We start from the raw sequence: 26,234 nt of genomic DNA on the forward strand, positions 1-26,234 counted from the left end.
GGCAGACTGCAAATCATCACTGTTATCTATGGGACAACATCAAAACTACACATGCCCAGTTGCGGCAAACACAAACCGTGCAGATGGGCATTTCTGCAATAAGGCAACCAAATGCAGGCCCTGCACTAGTCACCAAGAAGCCACAGTGTAGGGTCACTGCGTGTGGGGCACGGGCACAGTGGATCCCTGTCCTTACTATGGGAGGACCACAATTAGCATGGAGCCGGCAGCAGGCCACGTGGCCAGCAGCCCTGAAGGCCCATGCAGGGCGGGAGGCCCACGCGTGACACACCGCCTCCTGTCACTCCACCTCCTCCCGAGCGTCCGTCAGCTGGCCCTTGCTCTGCCGTCTGATGCTGACCAGCCTCCCCGCCGACCTGAGGCTCCACCGAGAGCTGTGAGCTGAGCTGGAGAGGCTGGTGTATTTGCTGGAGCCCTTGGCGCTGTCCTCCCAGCCTGGCCAGTGCTGGCAGCCACTCGAGGTGTCCCCCAACTCAGCCGCCACATCTTCCAGAGCAAGTTGGGGAGGCTCCCAGCCTTCAATCTCATCCGGTTTTTTAGACTGTGTATTCTGTTTTAAAACCAAATTGTCCCAAAATCCAGATTTCTTTTCTGACTTCAACTCTTCTTTCAAGCGTAAGTTAGATCTGCAGGAGATAAAGGAGTGAAGTGTTGGTGACCAAATGATCTTACAAATGGTTAAGTTTAATTTTCTTTCCTAGTAGTTCTAGTGCTTAGAAAGCTAACACAAACCCGTGTCAAAGCATTTTAAATAAAATTAGCAATGAAAATACAAAAAAAAACTAGTCACTACTCATTGCTAATAAAGGTAAAAGACTCTTTCTCAGACATGAGATTAAAAGTGTTTTTACACTCTGGGCGTGGTGGCGCACACTTGTAATCCCCGCTCTTGGGAGAGACAGGCGCACACTTGTAATCCCCGCTCTTGGCGGAGACAGGAGGATCGCGCAGGTTCGAAGCCAGGCGCACTGGCGTAAGAGACCCTGTTTCAAAAATATAAAATAGGTCTGGGAGTGTAGCCCGGAGGTAGAAGGGCTTCCAGGAACTCCAGTACCACCAAAAAAAAAAAAAAAAAAAAAAGTGTTTTTACAAATTATTTTTTCGGTATTGGGGATGAAACCCAGGGATATTCTACCTCCGAAGTACACCCCAGCCCTATTTTTTATTCTTTACTTTGGAACAAGGTCTCCCTGAGTTGCAAAGGGGGCCTCACTAAGTAGTTAGCTGAGGTTGTCTGCAAACCTGCGATCCTCCTGTCTCAGCCTCCCAAATGCTGGAATTTCAAGCATGGGCCACCATGCTCAGCTAAGTGTTTTTACAAAAGTGGACAGACAGGGAGGGAGTACCCAGGCCCTGGAGTGGACATGGAAATCCAGGGTCCAGGTTAGGAAGCAAGTACTCACTCTATTTTTCAAGTGAGTTTTCAAAGGGGTTACTCATGTAGCAAACTGTCTCAAGCACTTACTAGGTGCTTTACTCAATAACAATTAGAATTCAGGCTGGGTGTTAAAGGAAAGGCTTGAGGCAGAGCCAGCGTGCTTGCTGCCTACTGTCCATGAACACCACCCAGAACAATGCCAGGAACACAGCACTAGGCCTCCCTGCATCAGCAGTCCAGCCAGAGCCGACGCACTGTCCTCCAGGGACCAAGCGTGTCCTCGGGCTCCAGCAGCACACAGGGCCTGGCGCACATCACAGGACGCTGCTGAGGGCTGCCAAGACACCTTAATCTTGGGCAGCCATGAGCAGCAGGAGCCAAGGTGGAGCAGCCCTGCAGGCTGCAAGTAGCAATATATATGTTCAGTTTAAACCTCTCTAGGTTTCTAAAATCTTGTACAGTTTTATCAAATCGATCTTCTGTGGTCTTAGTGCTCTTTTTTTTGTGTGTGTGTGTGTGTTTGTGGGTCTGGGGATGGAAACCAGGGGCATTCTACTTCCGAGCTATACCCCCCTTCCCTATTTTTTATTCTTTATTTTTATTTTTTATTTATTTATTTATTTATTTTTACTTATTTATTTATTTTGAGGTGGTACTGGGGTTCCTGTAAGCCCTTCTACCTCCGGGCTACACTCCCAGACCTATTTTTATATTTTTATTTGGAGACAGGGTCTCTTAAGCCAGCGTGGCTAGCTGCGAACCAGCGCGATCCTCCTGTCTCCGCCTCCCAAGCGCTGGGATTACAAGTGTGCGCCACCACACCCGGTGTGTTTATTCTTTATTTTGAAACAGGATCTCATTAAGTTGCAGAGGGCCTCACTAAGTAACTGAGGCTGTCCTTGAACCATGATCCTCCAGTCTCAGCCTCCCGAATGCTGGGATTACAAGCTGCTGGGATTGCAAGCGTGCACCACTACGCCCGGCTCTTAGTGCTTTTTTTAAGTTCTAAAAGTACTTAAAATCTTAAGCATGGATAGTCTAAGGCTAGTAAATTCAACTTATAATTCTGTTCTACTTTTCTATAACATTTCAAAATGTGTATGGTTACCTTCATGGCCTTTTACTTTTTACTTACTACTGCTTATGCAAAAAAAAAAAAAAAAAAAAATGCAGGAACCCTGCATATTCATGGGGCGGAGGGTCTGCCCCAGGGGAGAGCTGGGGGTCTGCAGGCCTGGGCAGTCTGCAGCCCTGTGCCCCACACAGTCCTCCCTCATCAGTACACATTTGTGGCTTACCCTTTGGACTTGGGAGATTTACATCTTTCAAGCAGATGTTGTTCGTCATCTTTATTAAACATTGAAGTCACTTCTTTCCAACCTCGGAAACTTGCTCCCTGAACCTAATAAAAGATTAAGAGAAAAAGTTTCTCCTGATGTAGTAAATTGACTGATTTGTTTTCTATTCTAATAAGCCAGGTGTCCATGATGAGGAGCTGCACTGAGGCAGCTCTGCTGCCATCAGACATCACAGACTACTGACTGGCCAAGATGCTCTGGCCTGGCATGCACCATCTGTGTGGCACAGACTCCTGCTCTGGGGCATGGTAAGCACACCACAACAATGGGAAAGGCGCAGTGCAGTGGCTGCGTGCACAGCAACATGGCCATGCAGCAAGGACCACATGGGCCTGGCTGTGTGCTGGGCTTCTACGTACCCAAGGGCTTCTTAGGCACACTCCAGCTGCATCACAAGCAGGGACAGCCTACACTAGCGTGGTTCAAAGGCTGTGTCGTTAGGTGACAGGAATCCTCCCGCTCGGGCTCTCGGTGCAGTTGACCCAGGTTGACCAAACTGTCCTGATGTGGCATGGCTGCCCCAGCAGGGCAACCATCTTACATCCCCACATGCCAAGGGTTTCACCTGCCAGCATCTCCAAGATGCAGAGTATCTGAGTAAAGGGGCTGGAGAAGGTGCCCCCACAGAGCTCCCAGAGCCAGAGCCAAGCAGCCAGACAGAAGCTGTGTCCCCCATGCCACCAAGAAAGACCACTAGAGACTGGGTGACTAGGACATACAGACAACACAGATATGCCATGTCCGGGAACACACACACCCCACAGTGTCGAGGATCTCCCTGTACAGGTCTCTAAAGACATTCATTTTGACAGAATTATTCAGTAAGACTGAGAAAAAGTCATGGGTTTATACTGCACTCCTTCCCTGGGCCCCAGAGACCAAATCTGAGTGTGGCCTGCTGAGCCTCAGGCCATGTGCTGGCTGAAACCAGGACAGAGGCTACTACACCTCAGGCAGGCTGGTTTCAGCCCCAAACAAGGAATTCTCCCTGCATTAGCCCTTAGGACACAGTGGCCTGAAGCAACCAGGTCCCAACCCTTCTTCCTGCTTCTACCCCACAGACCCCTGCTGGCATCTGCAACTGCAGATGCAAACAAAGCCAACAGACCCATAACCAACTGCGGTGTCATTTTGTCTTTTTTTTTTTTTTTTTTTTTTTTTTGCGGATCTGGGGATGGAACCCGGGAGCATTTGACCTCCGAGCTATACCCCCTGCCCTAGTTTTTTTATTCTTTAATTTGAAACTGGGTCTCACTAAGTTTTGGAGGGCCTCACTAAGTAGCTGAGGCTGTCCGCGAACTGCAATCCTCCAGTCTCAGCCTCCCGAATGCTGGGATTACAAGTGTGCGCCACCACACCCGGCTCTAATTTTGTCTTTTGACAGAAGTCTTTGTCTATATAATGATGAAATGCAAGCTATACTTGAAACCATGGTATTAATTTTTTGGAGAAACAGCTTAAAATGGTACATAAGACAACTTCTGGAGAGAAGGGCAGGCTACAGCCTGCTTTTAAATTATAAACTGCTAGCTATGCGTGGTAGCGCATGCTTGTAATCCCCACGCTCGGGAGGCTAAGACAGGAGGATCACATAGATTTGAAGCCAGCCTCAGCTACTTAGTGAGGCTCTCAGCAACTTAGTGAGACCTTGTTTCCAAATAAAATATAAAATGGGTCTGGGAGTATAGCCCAGAGGTAGAAAGCCTCTGGGTTCCACCCCCAGTACCACCCAAAATAAATAAATAAATAAATAATAAACTGCTGCATGGTTCCTTTCGTATTTGGGGGGGGGGACCACAAGCAGAATACTAGGGGAGCTCACCTGTAATCCCAATACATGGAAGACTGAGACGGGAGTATTGCATGTTCAAGGCCAGCTTCAGCAATTTCGCAAGACTGTGTTTCAAAATAAATAATAAAAAGGGCTGGGGTATGGCTTGGAGGTAGAATCCCCCCTGGATTCAATTTCCAGTCTCCCCCCAAAAAAGTTAAAATCTAATGTCCTCAATATAAGAAAAATTTCATAAAACAATAAAAAAAATAAAAACATGTCTAAGTCAGTCATGGTGGCACACGTTTGTAGTCCCGGCACTTGGAAGGCTGAGACAGGAGGATCACACAGGTTCAAAGCCAGGTTTAGCTACTTAGTGAGACCCTGTTTCCAAATAAAATATTAAAAAAAAAAAGGTCTGGAAGTATAGCCCTGAGGTAGAAAGCCCCTGGGTTCCACCCCCAGTTCCACCAAAAAAATAAAAAGAATAAAATAGGGCTGGGGGTGTAGTTTGGAGGTAGAATGGCCCTGGGTTCAATCAAAAACCAAAAAAATCTAAAAACAAACAGACAAAAGAAAGTCAAAAATAGGCAAAATGAAAGAAAACAAAAGTGTCCTCTGACCATGGGGCTTGGCCTAGTCACCGCATGACACCGTTCTGCGGCCAGGCGTGGACTGAGGGTGGGCATCTGTTTCCTCTCCCATCTTCAGTCATCTTGGCCAGTCTGTCCACAGACAGACAACGTGAGCTCTTGAGGCCTCCTAGCACAGTTCTGCCATGAGGCACGCATGTCTCTGTAGCCTCGTGTCCTCCTCACAGCTATGCCAGCTGATCCAAGAGCTCTGTGGCTGACAGGCTTCACCAAGTAGCAGAGGCTGGCCGCAAACCCTGGTCCTCCTGTCTCAGCCTCCCAAGTATTGAGATTACAAGTGTGCACCACCATGCCCAGCTCCTACACTAACTTTGTGTGTGTGTGTGTGTGGGGGGGGTACTGGGGTGGTAGAACCCAGGGGCTTTTCTACCTCTGGGCTATACTCCCAGACCTACTTTATAAAGTTGCTGAGGCTGGCTTTAAACCTGCGCGATCCTGTCTCCACCTCCCAAGCACCTCCACAGGGATTACAAGCATGTGCCACCACGCCCGGCCTACACTAACTTTTTATTTTTATTTTATTTTTTTTTATTTTTTTTTTTTTTGCGGGTCTGGGGATGGAACCCAGGGGCATTTGACCTCCGAGCTATAGCCCCTGCCCTATTTTTTATTCTTTATTTTGAAACCGGGTCTCACTGAGTTGCAGAGGCCTCACTAAGTAGCTGAGGCTGTCCGCGAACCGCGATCCTCCAGATCTCAGCCTCCCGAATGCTGGGATTACAAGCGTGCGCCATCACGCCCGGCTAACTTTTTAAACAAAGTATTTTGCTGAAATAAAAATTAACCTTTCCTAAATAACTTGATATTCAATTTAAGTAACAAATAGACATTATAACTTTTACATGATCTTGTATGCCTGATGGAAATATACATTAATACATTTAGAATTGCTTATGAAATCTAATACCAAATTTAAGATTGCCTATTTAGCAAATGAATCTATAGGCCTAAAACAGCAGTGCATAGCCTTCCTGGTGCAAATACCCTTTTTCTCAGCAGGATTGCAAAGTCCTGGAAAGGACTTGTTCCATAGTGTGTTAACTGTTCTGTGCACACCCACACGTACGCTATCATCAAGCACTAACTCAAGTTTTTGTTTTTTTTTTGGTGGTACTGGGGTGGAACCGAGAGGCTTTCTACCTCCGGGCTATACTCCCAGACCTTTTTTATATTTTATTTGGAAACAGGGTCTCACTAAGTTGCTGAGAGCCTCACTAAGTAGCTGAGGCTGGCTTCGAACCCGTGCGATCCTCCTGTCTCAGCCTCCCAAGCTCAGGGATTACAAGCGTGCGCCACCACGCCCAGCTAGCACTAACTCAAGTTTTAATAACCAATTTGCTATTGTGGCCCACCTGTAAAACTCAGAGGTCTTTCAAAAGGCATCATTTTTCACAATATTAAAGATACTTCAAATGTCTCTTTCATTTTTAATTAACTGGAGAAAGCCATAACAATGACCCATCACTTTTGCCAGTAGAAATCCAAAGGTTGAATGTATGTGCATTGAACCTGTGGCCAGAAGCCAACACGAAACTCCATCTCCTGCATGATTCCTACACAGTCTCTGAGTAGCCTTGTCAACCATGGTCAGGGATTGTAAAAGCTAGCAAAAGCCAACATGACTGACTGGGTAATCAGTACTTCACAAAGGCTTAGGAAGAAGCCCAGAACTGTGCCTAACAGCAGAGAAACCACAGACCAAAGTGTAAACAGCCTCTGGTCACTAACCCAATCTCCAGGGTGTTGCTCAAGAGGTGCAGGAGGCCAGGAAGATATACAGCCACACCCATATAGGACACAGGCTCTCAGGAGCCACTCCTGTGGCCAGCAGTGCTGCTGCTCCTGGCCAGGAAGCCCTGCACACCTGCTGTGTCTCCTCCCTGACAGGCATCACTGTAAGGAGCCCTTTCCACTCTATAAGGCAGGAGAAGAGACATGGTCTAGTTTCCCTGTCTTCGATATGAGGAAGAAATGGGAAGTGCTCTGCCATGTAGTGAGGGTGAAGATGAGAGCCAAGGTCAGACAGGCACCTGGGCCTGGTAAGAACCTCACCTCTATTCTCACCTGCACCCAGCAGAGCTGGCCGGAAGGAGGACAGGCACCTCCAGGGGCCAGGATGAGCTGCTTCCCAGGCCCCAGCCCTAGCCTACAGTGCCAGTTGTCCCCACAGATGTGCTGGCCTCATCCTGAGTTCCAAGCAAATGTACCATCCCTGGGCCCAGCACTGAGGTGCTTCCCCTCAATCTCCTAGGATCCTCCACTTGGCAGGCATGAGGGAAGAAGATGGCCTGAGTCACTTGTAGCAACTATCAGCACCTAACCACCAATTAAACCTAAGTAAGAAAAGGTGTCTGCAGTTGGTAGCACAGCAAATGTCAACAGTAGGGTCTAGGCAAAGACCTGAGTGACCAGGCTCCACCTGGAGAGAGTCCTGCCAGCTCTGAGACCTGACTTGTGGCATCTGGATGAAGAGGGGGAGGAGCAGTGGATGGAAGAAGGAACCTGCCTGCAGACCATATCACCCTGGCCTGGGCCAAGCCAGACCAGGCACAGCTACTCCTCACATCTAGGGTTTATAAACATCATTCTGTAAACAAAGCATTACAGAAATAGTTCTGGCTGATTTCAGAATAAGATAAAACTGGAGAGGATAAAGGGTCCAGAGTTCCTGGGCTTAAAATAAGTTGAAACGCTAGAGGATACTGAGGTCAGAGGAAGTGGAAAGGGTATTGTGTTGCATTGCAAAGTAAGGTAGAAAACCGAAGCAAGGACAGGACACAGAGCAGCTGTGGTAATACAACAGGGCTTGCAAAAGTCAGGTAGTGCATCACCAGTGGAAAGGAAGAGAGCTGCAAACTCTTACCAAAGCCAGGTTTTACACTCCAGCTCTTTAAGACCCCTCACTGGAGCCAGGTGTGGGGGCACACGTTTGTAATCTCAGTCCTTGGGAGGCTGAGAGAAGAGGATCGTAGGTTCTCAGCCAGCCTCAGCAACTTAGTTGAGGCCCTCTGCAACTCAGTGAGACCCTGTTTCAAAATAAAAAATAAAATAGGGCTGGAGATGTAGTTTGGAGGTAGAATGCCCCGGTTTCAATCCCACACACACAAAAAAAATTCATTGACCTTTGTTTCTGTAAGGATAAAACAAACCTTCAGTACCAGGAAGCACCAGACACTGGCACCTGCAGACCAGGGCCTCAGCTCCCTGGGCTCCTGCCCACTGCATCAAGCCTGATGCGCCTGCAAGCAAGCAGCCTATGTCCAGGCTCCTCCATCCTCTCCTAGGTCCCCTGGACTTCCCACACATCTGCACACCTGCTGCTGGGTTCTTGTCCAACTGGCCTTGCTTTCCTCACTCCACACGTATACATGACTCTTCAGTGGTGGGGCAGTGGTTTAAGCACTTGGCCCTGCAGGATTCCTTCTCCTACAGAGAGGCATGTAGATTATTTCCACTTCTCTCCTCCTCGCAACAGCACCCTATCATTCCCAGCCCAGGGTCCAAAGCCCTGAGCGAGGATCTCACCCTTGGTGGTGCCTGGGTGGTGGACCTGCCATCCCATCCATGAGTGGCCCTGCCCCACAGGCAGCCACACCCCCACTCCAGTGTGCCAGCAACAAGAAAAAAATATGGGCAGTGAGGAGAACTACGGCACCCACCGCTCCTTCAGGGCTTTGCTGTCCACCCTGCAAGTCAGTCTGGGAACCAAAACCTTTAGATTCCCTCTCAGGTTCCACACCAATATAAGAAACTAGTCATCAATTATACAAGACCTGGAGCACTTTTCTTTCTTTCTTTCTTTCTTTCTTTCTTTCTTTCTTTCTTTCTTTCTTTCTTTCCTTCTTTGTGTTGCACTGGGGATGGAACCCAGGGGCCTTCTATGCTCCATGCTATACCTCCAGACCTATTTTATATTTTGTCTTTTTTTTTTTTTTTTGTGGTACTGGGGATGGAACTCAGGGGCATTCTACCTCTGAGATACACCCATAGCCCTAATTTTTATTCTTTATTTTGAAACAGGGTCTCATTGAGTTGCAAGGACTTCACTAAGTAGCTGAGGCTGGTCGCAAACCCGGATCCTCCTATCTCAGCCTCCCAAATACTGTGATTACAAATGTGCACCACCATGCCTGGCTTTTATATTTTATTTGGAAACAGGACCTCACTAAGTTGCTGAGAGCCTCACTAAGCTTCTGAGGCTGGCTTTGAACCTGCACGATCCTCCTGTCTCAGCCTCCCAAGTACTGGGATTACAAGCATGAGCCACCACACCCGACGACCTGGAGCACTTTGAGCCACCCAATACCAGCTCTAGCTCCTGGAGGCGAGGATCTCTAGCTGTAGGTCAGAGCTGCACCTGCAGTGCTCACAAGGAAGATACAGCTACAAATGTACAAAAAGAAAACAAAGATTCCAATCCCAACCTAAACTGCTACCTGAAGACACTGGAGAAAGAGGGCCAAACTCAGCGAGAAGCAGGCAGAAGGGAGGGACTGATGTAGATCAGAGCAGAAAGTAACCAACAGGGAATCAATAAAAGAAATCAATGAATCAACAAAGAAATCAATAAAACGAGGATTGGTTCTTTCAGAATATTGATAAACAAGCCAACTGGTGGCACACAGCCATACTCCTAGAGCCTCAGGAGGCTGGAAGATGACTACAGAAACAGAAAACAAAAAGTATACAGAGATATCATGAGCAATTGTGGCTATTGACAATCAGATAACTTAGATGAGATGGACAATTCCTACAAGAACACAAACTACCAGAACTGACTCAAGAAGGGAGAGAAAATTGAATAGGCCTATAAGTGAGGATATTGATTCAGCAATCAAAAACACCCCCAAAAAAATCCCTGTACTGATGTACTCACCATGGAATTCTACAAACTACTTCAACAAAAATACCAACTCTTCACAAATTCCTCCAAATATAAAAAGGGAAGGAACATTTTCTAACTAATTTCATGAGCATAGCATTATCCTGATATCAAAACCTAACGACATCACAAGAAAAGGAAGCTATAGGCCAATATCTCCTCTGAATATAGACTAAAAAATCTTCAACAAAATGCTATCCACTGAATCAATAAATAAGCAAATAAATAAAAAGAACCATGCACATAACCAAGTAGGCTTTATCCCAGAGATGCAAGGTACTTTAACATCTGAGAAGCAATTCGTTTATTGTAACAAGAGAATAAGAAGCAAAAAAAAAAAAAAAAAAAAAAAAAACAGCTCAATGATCATATCAATAGATGTAGAGAAGCCATTTTACAAAATCTATCAGGCTGGGCTATAGCTCAGTGGTAGAATATTTACTTACTTAGTATGCAAGAGGCCCTGGGTTCCAACCCAACAACACACACACACACACACACACACACCAGTCAACCAGATAGTGGGTATCTATGAAAAACCAGCGACATTATAGTTGTGAGCAAATTATGACATTAATGTGGAACAAACATGTTCATGTCTTTCTATAATGTCAAAATTTATTGCAAAACAATAAATTAAGAAGCTACATCATTTCCATCAGCTGCTCTTCAACCTAGTAGTCAAGGTTCACTTGGTCTCACAACCAAACAATTGCAAGTTCTTTTATTCCGGTCTTAATTTCTGATGTCTATAATTCTCATTCACATATCATACGTCAAACAGTAATACATACAGGTTACCAGAAGGCTAAGAAAGGGTTAAGGCTGCTGCAGGGGTTTAGGAAGCTTTGCCAAGAGAAAAGGCAGAGGAGAGCAGATAGGCTGCAAGGAGTCGTGGTAGATGGTCAGGTAAGGGTCTAACGGAAGAAGCAGTTCTGTGGAGCTGTCAAGGTGAGTGTCTGAAGGACACGGTTCAGAGTGTCGGCTGGAGGTCTGCTGGCTTGGCCTGGGCATTGTGTTGTCCTCACGGGGACAGAGGATCGGAGCTTTGTTGCTATGCCATTTTCCCAGGCAAGGCTCAGGTGATGTGGTCAGAGTGCCACCATGTCCAGTCTTGGGTTCTCAGGTGAGGGGTTAGTCTAGTGAGGTTGACAGGCTCATGTGTATGGTGTTCCTAGTATGATCTGCAATGTCCATGTGTCCAGGCACTCCTGACGCTGTTTGATGAGTTGGCATGAACACGTTTTTACTGGTCTGTGCCTATGCTGGTGCTCACCGTACAAACAAGATGTGGAGCCATTCCACTCAGACTGCTGCTTCATAAACTAGAGCAACTCGGTAGGTACCACTTGAAAACTACTCTTTATAAATGGAGTGGCCCAGGGCAGGGTTGGTGCTGAATAGTTAGAGACTAGAAGTTTTTTCCTAAGTTCAGGAGCAAGACAAAGATGTCAGCTCTTGCCACACCTGACCATGTTCTGCTGGAGATTCTAAAGCAGGGCAATCGGTTAAGAAAAAGAAAAAACATTCAGCTAGAAATAAAAGAAGTAAAAATATCACTATGAACACATAACAATTTTTTACATAGAAAATCCTGAGGAATTTACTGAAACTCTATTGGAATAAAAGAGTCCAAGATAATAAGATCTGTGACCAATATGCAAAAATCTTATAGGACCACAAAGAACACTACAAAGTAAACTAAGAAAGCAGATCCATTCACAACTGCATCAGAACACTAAAACACTTAGAAATAAATGCAGCACCATGTAGTCTCTGGAAATTACAAAACATTTTAAAATAATTTTCTAAACATCTGAGTAAATACCAGTACTTGGGAAGCTGAGAAAGGAGGGTTGTAGGTTGAAAGCCAGTCTCAGGAGTTTAGTGAGACCCTTAGAAACTTGGCATGACTCTAATTAAAATAAAAAATAAGGGTGGGGGTGTAGCTCAGAGGTAAAATGACCCTGGGTTCAATCTCAAGTACCAAAATTAAAAGCCACGCTTATAATCCCCGCTCTTGGGAGGCTGAGACAGGAGGATCGCACAGGTTTGAAGCCAGCCTCAGCTTAGTGAGGCTCTCAGCAACTTCGTGAGACCCTGTTTCCAAATAAAATATAAAAAATAAAATAAAAAAATAGGTCTGGGAGTATAGGCCGGAGGTAGAAAAGCCCCTGGGTTCCACCCCCAGTGCCACAAAAAAAGGGGGTCTGGGAATATAGCTCAGTGGTATCAATGTAGAAAAAAGAAATAAATAGGTAGAAAGGAGGTAAAGGAAGAACATGAAAAATGGAACTTTAGTAGCTAGCCTGTGACAAGGCCTTTTAGACCCTGGGGGATTTACAAGTGCCCTTGAGTACTGCGGGCCAGAAAACAGAGACCACCCAAAGAGGGTTTCTGGTCAACACCCAATAGAGCAATCTCAACAATGCTGGTTGTCCTTGAGTAGTTAAAAGAATACCTGCTGATAGGACGTGAGGTCTTATCAACAGCCAATACCCTACACCACCTAGGATGAGACCAAGGCCATCCTCACACACCTCCGGCCCACCCCTCAAGAAGTCCCTTATAAAAGAGGAGTCTTAGCCGGGCGTGGGGGCGCACGCTTGTCATCCCCGCGCTTGGGAGGCTGAGACAGGAGGATCATGCAGGTTCGAAGCCAGCCTCAGCAACTTAGTGAGGCTCTCAGCAACTTAGTGAGACCCTGTTTCCAAATAAAATATAAAATAGGTCTGGGAATATAGCCTGGAGGTAGAAGGCCTCTGGGTTCCATCTTCAGAACCATAAATAAATAAATAAATAAATAAATAAATAAATAAATAAATAAGAGCCTGCACTCCCAAAGGGCTTCATCCATGTTGGGGTGGCCTGCATCCTCCCTTGAATGTGTATTTCCTACTTTCCCAAATAAACCTCTGTCCCTGTCTCTGACTGATGTGTGCTAAAATTCTTTTCTATCACGTTATCACAGAGAACTCAACACCTATCTGCAGTGGGCATCATAAACAGGGGCACTTTTAGACTGAGTCCTAAATCTGAGTCCATGTCAATTCTGGGTAATAAGTGTCAGAGAGGCACTGAAGTACAGGATACCCGTTGGTATTAGAGAACTGATTGGTGTCAGGAAAAAGCACACATAAAGACACTTTCCCCTAGAATAAAAAATAATTCTTACTAATAGCTACATATTGCCTAGTGCCTATAAAATTTCTTGGCATACCTTGTTGCTGTACTAAACAAAATGATTATAAATTATAGTGTAGAATTGGATGTGGTGGTACAGACCTGAAATCCTAGTGCTTGGGAGGCTGAGACAGGAGGATGGCAGATTCAGTGAGCTCAGAAACTTATTGAGGCCCTTTCCAACTTAGTGAGACTCTTTTCAAAATAAAATAGGGATGGGGTTTGAATCCAGAGGCAGAATGGCCCTGGATTCAAGTCCCAGTACCGCCAAAAAAAAAAAAAGTTATAATGTGGGGAAATACTGCCCATGGCTGTAGGACAATCTCCTCTCCTCAGAGCTACAGCCCTAACCCACAGCCTGACTTCAACCCACCCTTAGCAGGCCTTGACCCTCATCAACTGTCTTTGGCAAGCCGCAGTCCTCTGCCCTGACTGGTGGTCCTCCTAGAATCCCAACCCCCAGGAGGACCCTAAGTTTATCTTCATCTTGCTTTTATCTTCCTCCTCAAACAGATCTTTGTAACTAAGACTGAGCCCTTACTGAGTCCTCCGGTTTATCTAAGGAGAGAGGCCACGTTCCTCTTTGGGCCTCCCAGTGCAGGCAAGTCAGCCTGCTTCCCGTCCCCCATTCCGGAGCGCTGCTCTCCCACTTCCTCCCTTCTCACCTGCTCCAGAAATTAGGTACAAGGGGAGAAGGCAGAGAGAGGCTGGTGGGTGGATGAGAGTCTCTTCTCAAAGTCTAGAGCTCGTCAGTTCTCCAAGTCACCAGGGAACTGCTCATCTTCCACAGCAGAGCTTCTGTCGGTAAGTTACTCAAGCAAAACAAAAGCTACTTACTAGTATGCTACCAGGTTTGTTACACTGAAGCTTGAACCCAAACACAATTTCACCAGTGCTCTTCTACGGCACTAACTGTGAATCCCTCGTGATCTGTTGTTTCGCAGTGCTGGGGACTGAACCTAGGGCCTCACGCATGCCTGCTCTACCACTGAGCTACACCCCCAGCCCACCCTAGTTACTTTTAATATAAAAATGGTTATTTGTGAAATGAAGAAAAAAAGCTACAATAAGTTTATCATGACCTGTAAGGTAAGAGGAGCAGTGATAATGCAGACAACAAACACTCAGGAAACACTAGGTTCCAGTTTCTGTTAGTGACCACATAGCTGCACACCAGTGGTCCAACTTCTCCAAGTTTATCACAGTGAAATACAGTTGGTTCTCTTCATGCTCACGTCTGGGGAAGGAGGGAGGGAGGGCATGAGGAAGTACCAGTAAAGAAACAGACCAAATAATGCTATGTGCAGGTATAAATAAATCACTATGACTCTTTATCATGTACAATTATAATGTATCAATAAGAAATTCAAACACTTTAAAAATAAAAATAGAACTGATTCTCATCATTCAAAGTAGTAATGGTATATAAAATTGACACAAGCTGGGCATGGTGGTGTGTGCTTGTAATCCCAGCATTTGGGAGGTTGAGACAGGAGGATTGTGGTTCAAGGACAGCCTCAGCTACTTAGTGAGGCCCTTTGCAACTCAGTGAGACCCTATTTTGAAATAAAGAATAAAAATATAGGGCTGTGGCTTTAAGGTAGAATGCCCCTGGGTTCCATCCCCAGAGCCGCAAAAAAAAAAATTAATATTAATAATAAGATTGTCACAAACACTCAAATAGCAAATCATAATCACTGCTCTTAGGAGAGGTCTCCATGACCCTTTAGTTGTGATAGTTTTGTGAGCTGATCAATATATAACCTTGTTTGTGTGTATTTCTGTTTGAAGACATCTCATTTGCTACACTGTCGGCTCACTGTCATTGGACGCATTACCAATGACAGTGGGCTGGGGGTGTAGCTCAGTGGTAGAGCAGGCATGCGTGAGGCCCTAGGTTCAATCCCCAGCACTGCAAAAGCCATGTCTGCGACTCTCACTGATATGGCTTCCATAGTGTGCATCTCCCAGGCTCCTTGGGCTTAGGATACTATGCAGCATTTCAGCCCTGTGCCTGGGGGCTGCTTTAAACAGCAAAATCACCAACAGAAAGCACAAAACTTCAGAAATGCCTGCAGAGAGAACACTTGTTCACAATATGAGAACTGAGACGAGGTGAGCATGGCTGTGCTTCACCCCAGCTGGAAAGGAGTAGTGGGTGATTCAATCCTTTTCTTCTGCATGTTTGCAGATGACTGTGTGAGTACTTACTGATCCTGAGATTGCAAATAAACCCCACAAGCACCTACTTTCCAGGACTACTTGGAGAATTTGCTATAACAGTCAGAAAACATTTTTTTGTGTGTGTGGGTCTGGGGATGGGACCCAGGGGCATTCGACCTCTGAGCTACACCCTCTCGCCCTATTTTTTATTCTTTATTTTAAAACAGGGTCTCACTAAGTTACGGAGGACCTAAGTAGCTGAGGCTGTCTGTGAACCGTGATCCTCTGGTCTCAGCCTCCCAAATGCTGGGATTACAAGCGTGCACCACCACATCTGGCTAGCAAACATTTTCTGAGGACCCCACATGTCTTGGGTGCCAGCACCCTCTCCTGCTTGGTCCTCCAAACCAAGACAGCCCTGCAGAGGACAGACCTCTGCTGAGCAAAGCACTCACTGTGATGTCTCTCTTCAGATGCTAGAGCTGACCTGTGTCTGCCAGTAGATGATGACACTCTGTACAGAACACTATCATCAGAGGCAACATGATACAGCTGAACCATGATTTTCTTTAAAAAACACTTATTAAGAGCTGCTTGTAATCACAGCATTTGGGAGGCTGAGACAGGAGAATCACAGTTTGAGGACAGCCTCAGATACTTAGGCCCTTTGCAACTCAGTGAGACCCTGTTTCAAAATAAAGAATAAAAAATAGGGCTGGGGGTATAGCTTGGAGGTAGTATGCCCCTGGGTTCCATCCTCAGTACTGCAAATAAATAAATAACGCTTATTAAAGAGCTCACATACATAATCCCGGGCTCTCTTCCCTATGGCCTAGGCCCTCCCAGTGTTTTGATCTTTGGAAGAGTTGCTCTCCCCGCCCCATGACTGCGCAGAACCAAAGGGAGAGCAGGTGGCCCTGCTCACCACCCCAAGAAAACTCTCCGCACCAGGACTGTGGGGTATCTGCCTGTGCAGGCAACCTGTACCACACAGGAGCAATGAGCTGGCAAAAGAACGTGAGATGAATTACCCACCCGGAGCAGACATAACCACACTGTTTACAAGTTCACAGCTGCCCCTGTTTCGAATCTTGATTCACTCTGAAGTAACAGGAGAAAAGATCCTCTCAAGCTGTAGTCTCTGAATTTTCATTGCAAACGCTAGGCTGACTGGCCCATCCCCAACCATGTACAACTCTCCTGAGTGCAGTTGGAGTAGCTGGCTACCAGCTCAGCAAGTTAAGACTCCAGTTCCCCAGCCTGTTTGATCCAGGTGGGGCCCAGGACTGATGTAAATGTACTGTGGAGACAGGCAATCTTTTGGATATTCCAGGTCACACAAACTGCATGAAACCAGCAAGGATTCTTACCAATGAGGATTTTATATATATATATATATATTTTTTTTTTGGTGGTACTGGGGTAGAAACCAGAGGCTTTCTACCTCTGAGCTATACTCCCAGACCCATTTTATATTTTATTTGGAAACAAGGTCCCACTAAGTTGCTGAGAGCCTCACTAAGTAGCTGAGGCTGGCTTTGAACTTGTGCAATCCTCCTGTCTCAGCCTCCCAAGCGCGGGGATTACAAGCGTGCGCCACCACACCCGGCACCAATGAGGATAAATCTATCAAGTTCAGCCTCAGTGTTCAATGTCAGCTTTTACAGTGAACGTTGCACAGAATGAGAGCAAAGTCCCGAGAAGGATGGACACTTCAGCTCCAGTCATTTCATCCTCAGCTGTCTTTCTGCACTGGAGGCACAGCAGAAAACATGAAGCCTACTCACCAAAGGTTCTGGTGGCACTCCTAGGCCCCGCAAGGAGAAGAGGCCAGGGTCCCTGATGCACTGATCTGAATCTGGGAGAGACACGAGAGCTGAGCTTTCCAGCTTAGTTGGCTTTAGCTAAAGCTAGCTATTGGGGCTGAAATAGAGTTAGTGGAACTGAATTTTTAATTATTTAAATTTTAATTTAAATATAGATAATTGAGTTAATGATTGGAAAACTCTTCAGTATATTTGGGATAATTTGGGTAAAAGACTCTACTTTTTTTGTGTGCATGTAGTACTGGGGATGGAACCCAGGGGCATTCTGCCTTCGAGCTACATCCCCAGCCCTATTGTTTATTCTTTATTTTGAAACAGAGTCTCACTGAGTTGCAAAAGACCTCACTAAGTAGCTGAGGCTGTCTGCAAACTGTGATCCTCTTGTTTCAACCTCCCAAATGCTGGGATTACAGGTGCGTGCCACCACGCCCGGCAAAATACTCTTACTTTTATAATACAAATTTTATAACCTCTAAGTACTGATTAAGTATTTGATGAAAATTTAGCCCAAAGTTGAAATGCCTTGGTAAATGTAAAATATACACCACATTTCAAAGACTGAGTATGAAAGTAAAATATGGATCTTATGAACAGACTTTTATAATCCACATATAGACATAATCAAATTTTTGATACATTGAATTGAAAATCCTGCACTAAATTAATGAATACATCTATCCAGAGCGCAGTAGGCATCCTTCTCCCTTTCCTTCCTCCTCTTCAGCACCTCCAGCATGGCAGAGCAGAGCCAGGCGAGCTGTCACAGGCGGTAGTGTCCCTAGGCCTGTGCACGAGGACTTCTGAGCACCAGGTCCTGATACAGCTCCCGGCTGGCTGCTGCAGGGTGAGCAGCAAGCACACAAGGACACGGCGAGCTGACAGGGACTCGGGAGGACAACGGAAGCCTAATTACAAAGTCGGAAGAAGCATTTATTGCTGCCACTTGATAAGACCTGCTTATTCTCCTCATGTCATCTTGTACCAGAGGCAAGACACCTAGTGTATACATGCAGATGGACTTCAGGTCTCCCTGCCTCTCTGGGAAATGGATACCTCCTGCCGCGTGTGGTTATGCACGCTTGTAAGCCCAGTACTGGGAGGCTGAGACGGAAGGATTGCAGGTTCAAAGCCAGCTCAGCAGCTCAGTGAGGCTCTCGGCAACTTAGACCCTATTCCCTGTTTTCAAATAACATGTAAAATAGGTCGGGTCGGGGGTAACCCATAGGTAGAAGGCCCCTGGATTTCATTCCCAGTACCACAGGGGAAAAAAAGGTAGGGTACCTTCAGCCTTTAATCTTGAAAAAGTCCTATCATGGGTTATGTCTACTTGGCCACATAAAAGAATGAGGTTTCTTTCATCCTTATGATCTGTGCCTGCAAAACACTTTACCTAGTGAAATGTTCATTCATAATCAAATTTTTCTGTTTTTTCCTAATATTTTAGAGAAGTTTCCTGGGAACATTTTGTTATTAATTACATTCATTCATCAACATTCTACCACTCTTAAAGGTCTTCTGACATTGTGAAAGTGTCATGACTATCACAATAGAGACCACAGGTGAGGTACAACTCCCAGTGCAGCAGAGAGGGCTCAGGGCCATGCAGCTGGGTGGACACAGGCAGAAGCTCTTGCTAGGACATGGAGGCACAGGAGAGTCTTGGCCAGACATCCAGGGCAGGCTAAAGTTTGGTCAACAAGAGTCTGCACACCACAGCTGTGAGGCGTTTCCAAGCCATCCTCCTGCTTTGTGACTGATGACCTCTGTTGGCAAATGGGGACATTAACCAATATCCCTGGTGAATAACAGCATATAAACAGCACTGCTAGTTTTGTTTATCCCAACTTCACAGTTAAAAAACAAGCCCAAGTGTGGCCGGGCCAGGTGATTTTTGCAAGGTTGCATAGCTCACACATAGTGGAGATGTGACTTGGTAGAGGTCCACCAGAAATCATATTCCAAGACCAAACTCGCAGACTGCACCTTCACAGAAGCACAGCTGTCTCGTCTACAGTTTCATACATGACCAGCAAGGTAATGGGTTGGGTAAGTTTTCAGTCTTCATGTAGGCTTCTAAATGACTGCTATTTAACAGCATCCCTAGGAGACACTCAGATTGAAATCACATCAGGCACCACCCTCACTATCAGGTCTGAAACTGCCAGTGGGCTGCATCATATCACCCTGCAATGGTTGCCGAGACATATTCCCACTGCAGGCTGAACATCACGGGTACAGCCTCTCTGCGAGGGTGATCTAGAGATATCCATCAAAACCCCAAGGGCGCTTTTCCCTGGACTCAGAGCTCCATGTCCAGAAGTGCATGCTCCAGCATGTGAAGTGATGAGACTAGAAGTAGCCTCCTGTAGGTCATCAGTAGGGGCAAGCATCCATTCAAGGACTCTATAGCTAAGACTGACGTGTGTGTTCTAATGTCCAGAGGAAGAGTGTGGAGGTGAAACCTGAGGGCTCGTGAGGAACAGGAGTCTTTATAAGAAGATGAAGAGACCAGAGCTTCCTCTCTTCCAGGTGAGGACACAGTAGGGCAGTACCATCCACAAGCTAGAAAGAGCCCCTCTGAGAACAGAATCCCCTGGCAACTCAGCGTGGACTTGTGAGAGATAAATACCTATAGCCACCCAAATGGACTAAGTTAACTATACTTTTAAACACACACATTCACATGAAGGGATGGGGAAGTACTGGTGAGTGTATCGATAAGAAAAGATCAAGAAAAGACTATAACTTATGGCTAAGTAGAACAGAACACATGAAAACGTATACACAGCATGTTGGCTGCTTCTTCTTTTTTTTTTTTTGTGGTACTAGGGGTGGAACCCAGGGGCTTTCTACTTCTGGGCTATACTCCAGGACCTATTTTATATTTTATTTGGAAACAAGGTCTCACTAAGTTGCTGAGAGACTCACTCAGTAGCTGAGGCTGGCTTCAAACCTCTGCGATCCTTATGTGTCAGCCTCCCAAGCGCGGGGATTACAAGCGTCCGCCACCACACCCGGTTAGCATGTTGGCTTCTGCACAGGAAGGGGTGCCACGTTACTTCTGCTTTTGAGAACTCATGGGAAACAGTAATGAAATGTTAGCTCTGAGGGCAGGGGAATACGATGGAGAAAGGCCGGCACGTCCTACCCTAAGGCCGACCTCCCCACAGTACCACCCTCAAGAATGCCAACAATGGTTTCCTGGGACTCATCTCAAACCAGTCACCACCTAGCTACTTTACAGCACTCTCTCTTTGCCAAACAAACATTGAAACCAACTTCACCAGTATCCCCACTGCGCCATAAAGGGTGCTTTCCTGTGATCTGAAAAGATTTACTACTCCTTGGTTCTAGAATGAGACACAGGGCACCTCAACCTGCATGCCGAACATAAAACTGGCTGGCTCGCTGTTTGGAGGGACGGGAGGCCTGGAAGACCAGACTGAAGCTGTCTGATAGCTTGTTTCTAGCAGGCGATGGATCTGATGGGCTCATTTGCCCCTGCTCTCATATTAGCCCATGTTTCTCTCGTGTGTGTGTGGTACTGAGCATTGAACCCAAGTGAATTCTATCTCTGACTACACCCCAATCCTGTTTTATTTTTATTTTTGAAACAAGGTCTAAGTTGTGGAGAACCACAATAAGTGGTAGAGGCTGGCTGTAAAAATATAGTTCAGCCTCCCAAATATTGGAATTTCAAGCGTGTGCCACTATACCTGACTCTTCTCTCAACTTTAAAAGTTCATAGGCAGCAGTTTTGTGGTATATTTGTCGTGGATTTTAAAATTTAAATCTAAAACAAGTTTAGTTTTAAATAAAGATCCTTTTTTTTTTTTTGCGGTACAGGGGATAGAACCCAGGGGCATTCTATCTCTGAGCTACACCCCTATACCCTGGTGCTATTTTTTATTCTTTTTTTTTTTTTTTTGAAACAGGGTTTCACTGAGTTGAGAAGGGGCTTGCTAAGTAGCTGGGCCTGTCTACAAACCAATCCTCCAGTCTCCACCTCCTGAATGCTGGGATTATAAGCACGCGCCACCATGACCAACTTAAGATCCTCTTGAAAAAACTAAAGTTATAGTATGATGAACCTGTCACAATTAACAAAGATTTTCTCTATTTTTCTATAGCAAAGTTTTTCCAACATAATAAACTATAGCGATCCTAAGCAGGGGGTGGTGGCGCACGCCTGTAATCCCAGCCTTCGGGAGGCTGAGACCGGAGGATCGTGGTTTGCGGACAGCCTCAGCTACTTAGTGAGGCCCTCTGCAACTCAGTGAGACCTGGTTTCAAAATAAAGAATAATAAAAAAAAGTAGGGCAGGGGGTGTAGCTCGGAGGTCAAATGCCCCTGGGTTCCATCCCCAAACCCGCAAAAAAAAAAAAAAAAAAAAAAAAAAACTATAGAGATCCTTAATAAAGTAACAAAAGCATCACAAAGTGCACCAGGTGTGATGGTGCATGCCTATAATTCCAGTGGGATTATAGAGAAGCTCAGATAGGAAGATTGTAGGTTCAAGGCCTGCGTTGGTAACCCAGCAAGACCTGTTTCAAACTTAAAAAAAAATTTAAATTAGCCCATAGGTAAAATGTCTCTGAGTTCAACACCCCATACTAAACAAACAAGTGCACTAGAAGAAAACGTAGGCAAAAACCTAGAAGACTTTACGCATGGCAATGACTTTTAGATGCAAGACCAAAGGAAACACCTATGAAAGATAGAAGTGGTAAGCTAGATTTAACTAAACTTGAAAACTTGAGCTGGGCAGTCATTCCTACTTGTAATATCAGGATTTGGGAGGCCGAGACAGAAGGATCATGGGTTCAATGTCAGTCTCAGCAATTTATTTATTTATTTATTTATTTATTTATTTATTTATTTATTTATTTATTGTGGTACTGGGGGTGGAACCCAGGGGCCTTACTACGTCCGGGATATACTCCCAGACCTATTTTATACTTTATTTGGAAACAGGGTCTCACTAAGTTGCTGAGAGCCTTACTCAGCAGCTAAGGCTGGCTTCGAACCTGTGCACAATCCTCCTGTCTCAGCCTCCAAAGTACTGGGATTACAAGCGTGCACCACCATGCAAGGCCAAGCCTCAGCAATTTAGACCTCAGAAACTTGGTGAGACACTGTTTCAAAATTAAAAGTAAAATAGATTTGGGGACATAATACAAAAGTAGAATCCCTCTGAGTTCCATCCCCAAATAGAGATAAAAACAAAAACTTTTGCTTTGCAAGAAACTATTGAGAATTAGAAGACAAGCCAGAGGCTTACGTGAAAATACTTGTATTCTTATAAATGACACATCTTGTAGAGACACATTTAACAAAGTACTTCTATACAAAATATGCAAAGAACTCCTAAAACTCAATAAGAAAACAAACAACTAGACTAAAAATGGGGCAAAGAGCTGGGCATGGTGGCACATGCTTGTAAACCCAGTATTCATGAGGCTAAGACAGGAGGATCTCAGTTTGTGGACAGCGTCAGCTACTTAGTGAGGTCCTTTGCAACTCAGTGAGACCATTTCAAAATCAGACTCTGGTAACACCAGTGCTGGAGAGGGCATGGGCCAGAAGGAATGCTCCTCACTACTGGCACAAGTGCTAAACACACTCTTACCATAGGACCAAGCAACCAAATCCTTGTTTTTTGCCCAAATGAGTTGAAAACTTATGTACACACACACACACACACACACACACACACACACACACACACACACGATGTTGACAGCAGCTTACTCGTAATTGCCAAAACTTGAAATCAACCAAGATGTCCTATAGTAGGTGCATGGGTGAATAAGATTGTGGTAGCCAGGCCCATCCTAGTTCTTGGGAGCTTGGGAGGCTGGGGAAGGAGGATTGCCAAGATCAAAGCCATCCTGGGCAACTTTTCAAGACCCTATCTCAAAGTAAAAATAAAAAGGGCTGGGGATGTAGCTCAGTAATACAGTACCCCTGGATTCAATACCCAGTATAGCAAAAACAAACAGCAAAAAGCTAGCACATCCAGAAAACGAGATATTATTCAGCACTAAAAAGTACTTTCCAGCCATGAAAAGATGTAATTTATTTATTTATTTATTTATTTATTTATTTATTTATTGTGCTGGGGATTGAACTCAGGACATTCTACCTCTGAACTACAACCACAGCTCTATTTTTATTATGAAACAAGATCTCTTTAATCTGCTGATGCTACATCCCCAGCTCTATTTTATTTTTTATTTGGAAATATGGACGAGCTGAGTCGTTGAGTGTCTAAGTTGCTGAGGCTGGCTTCAAACCTGCAATCCTCCATTCTCAGACTCCCAAGTACTGGGATTACAAGTGTGGCACTGCACCTAGCTTTGAAATCTTAATTTGAAGTCTTAAATAAATACACATTATTAAATGAAAGAAGCCAATCTAAAAAAGATGAAGTACTAATGTTACTAAAAAGTAATTCCTCTTACGCCGGGCGTGGTGGTGCATGCTTGTGATCTCAGCATCTGGGAGGCTGAGACAGGAGGATGGTGATTCACGGGCTGCCTCAACTACTTAGTGAGGCCCTTTGCAACTCAGTGAGACCCTGTTTCAAAATAAAGAATAAAAAATAGAGCTGGGACTGTAGCTCAGAGGTAGAACACCCCCCCCCCAAAAAAAAAGCAATTACTTGCCAGGTATAGTGGTGCACCCCTGTAATCCTAGTACTTGGGAGACTTAAATAGGAGGATCGATCACAGGTTACAGGGCAGCCTCAGAAACTTAGTGAGACCCTGTTAAAAAATAAAATAAAATAGGCCTGGGGATGTAGCTTAGAGGTAGAATGGCCCTTTGTTCAAACCCCAGTAGCACAGAGAGAAAAAAATAATTTCTCAAATACAAGTTCACAGCTGGGCATGGTGGCACATGCTTTGGAGGCTGAGACAAGAGGATGGTGGTTTCCAGACAGCTACAGCTACTTTAGTGAAGCCCTTTGCAACTCAGGAAGACCCTGATTCAAAATAAAGAATAAAAACTAGGGCTGCGGGTGTAGCTTGGAGGTAGAACTCCTGTGGGTTCCATCCTCAGTACTGCAAAAAGAAAAAAATTCTGTGAGTTAGGAATGGTAGTCGGGCATGGTAGCGCACGCTTGTAATCCCAGCATTGGGGAGGCTGAGCTGGAGGATTGCAGTTCACGGACAGCCTCAGCTACTTATTGAGGCCCTCTGCAACATAGTGAGACCCTGTTTCAAAATAAAGAATAAAAATAGGGCAGGGGATGTGGCTCGGAGGTCAAATGCCCCTGGGTTCCATCCCCAGACCCGCAAAAAAAAAAAAAAAAAAAAAAAAAAAGAGGAAAGGAATGGTATTGAATTCCTCTAAGAAATAGTGACTTCAGTTCCTAAGAGTTCTTTGCTCGAAACTTCAGTAACTATTTCCAAGTTCTCAGAAGAAAAATGTAGATCGTGTTAGCTTCCATAAGAGCTTTCCAAAAATTTAACATAAACTTTATGACTTTCGTTAAAAAAAAAAATTGCTGGGTTTCTGACCTAAATTTCATTGCACATGAAAGAGAATACGGCATTTGAAAAGGGGGGGGGGTGTTGAATGGATACAGGATCCACCTGGGATCCTTTTTAATTAAAAAATTCTAAACATTCCAAACATCTCTACACTTGTCAGACCAATGCCTTTCAATTTTCTATGTAAAGACTTTGCCTTCTTCCAGAAAATCAAAGGCTTTAGAAAGGAAATACGTGTTATGCAAACAAATATTTAGCCCACGGAACATTCTGCTATGGTCACCAAAGGCTTTGAAAACTGTCCCAGGCTCCATGATTCAGGACTTCTCTTTTTTACCCTAGGATGGGGCACCTACGTGGAGGTGGTGGACGCTCCCGCGTCGCGGCAGCCACAGGAACGTCCACCTTCGCAAGACAGGAGGGCAGCGCGGGAGGTGGTCACACGGTGGCTGGGGCGCCCACCCCGCGGGCCCTCCCCCCGCCACGGGACGCTCCGGAGCCGGAGCTCCAGGGAACAGATTCGCCTGGGGGCTCCGGTGAGGACCCGGCCACCCTGTTCACCCGGAGGGAGGTCGACACTGGCAAGCCGTCGCGCAGCCCGGGGCGGGCTCGGGATCCAGTTCTCGGACCCCGCGCTCGGAGCCCTGGGGCTTGCGCCCGCCTCACCTGCCTAACCCCCACCTTTACGCCTCGGCCTCACCTGCCCCCACCGACCTGCGGCCCCATCTGCGCCCTAGTCACCTGCGCCGGGGCCGCGGCTGGAGCCGGCGGCGGCGCCCCCCCCAGGCCGTCCTCGTCTTCGGGGGGCTCATCCAGAAGCACCCGGCTCCGGCCCAGCCTCCACATCTCGGGCGCTCCGGCCTCTGCCAGCGCTCGGCTCGCTCCCCGACTGCGGGGCCTGCGGCTCGGGCAGGACTCCAGCTCCCGGGCGGGGCGGGGCCGTGGCAGGCGGCCCGTCCCTCTGGGATTGGGCCCGCTCGCTGGACCAGGCCAAATACTTGGCCGGACCCGCCCCTTACCGAATAAGGCCGCCCCCCACCAATCGGGCCCGCCCCCACCGCCCAGACCCACCGGGCCAACCCCTCACTAAGCAGGCCCGCCCCAAAGAGCAGGCTGTCCCTTGCGCTGACCAAGCCAGCCCAAGCACAGACCAGGCGAGTGCCCCACCAACCAGGCCCGTACCTTACCGGTCAGGCCCTCTCTCTGAACCAGACCTGCTACCCACCGACCAGGATCGCTCCCTCGACCAATCGGGTCTCCATCACGGACTGGGCCCACTGGACTGCCGGCCCCTTATCAGGCCCGCCCTCCTTCAGGAGCTGGGCAGCACCCTTCCCATCCCGTCTCCCAGCCGACCTGTCCCGCAGCGGCCCTACCAGGTCCAATCACATCCCCCACCTGGCTCCGCAGAGTCGCTCTCCAACAGTGGGGAGCCCCCCCACCCCGTAGGACACCTCAATCCAGACCTCCCTCAATCCCGAGAACCGTTCACCTCAGAGGACC

General features: G+C 46.4%; 1 protein-coding gene across 3 annotated transcripts; it reads right to left on the reverse strand.

The window, feature by feature from the left end:
• Positions 1 to 301: 301 nt before the first annotated feature.
• Positions 302 to 25,577, reverse strand: TDRP (testis development related protein; the record flags this gene model as incomplete). Of its 3 annotated transcripts, none has more annotated exons than XM_080710667.1 (3): positions 302 to 647; positions 2,698 to 2,795; positions 25,473 to 25,577. In XM_080710667.1, 3 exons carry the CDS (start codon positions 25,575 to 25,577, stop codon positions 302 to 304), a joined length of 549 nt encoding a protein of 182 aa, XP_080566793.1. The 3 variants fall into 3 exon arrangements, with proteins under 3 accessions (XP_080566793.1, XP_080566792.1, XP_080566791.1); XM_080710666.1 differs by having other exon boundaries at positions 2,698 to 2,801; XM_080710665.1 differs by having other exon boundaries at positions 25,446 to 25,577.
• Positions 25,578 to 26,234: the final 657 nt, after the last annotated feature.

This window comes from Muscardinus avellanarius (assembly GCF_963383645.1).
Source record: "Muscardinus avellanarius genome assembly, chromosome: 14".
Classification (NCBI taxonomy): domain Eukaryota; kingdom Metazoa; phylum Chordata; class Mammalia; order Rodentia; family Gliridae; genus Muscardinus; species Muscardinus avellanarius.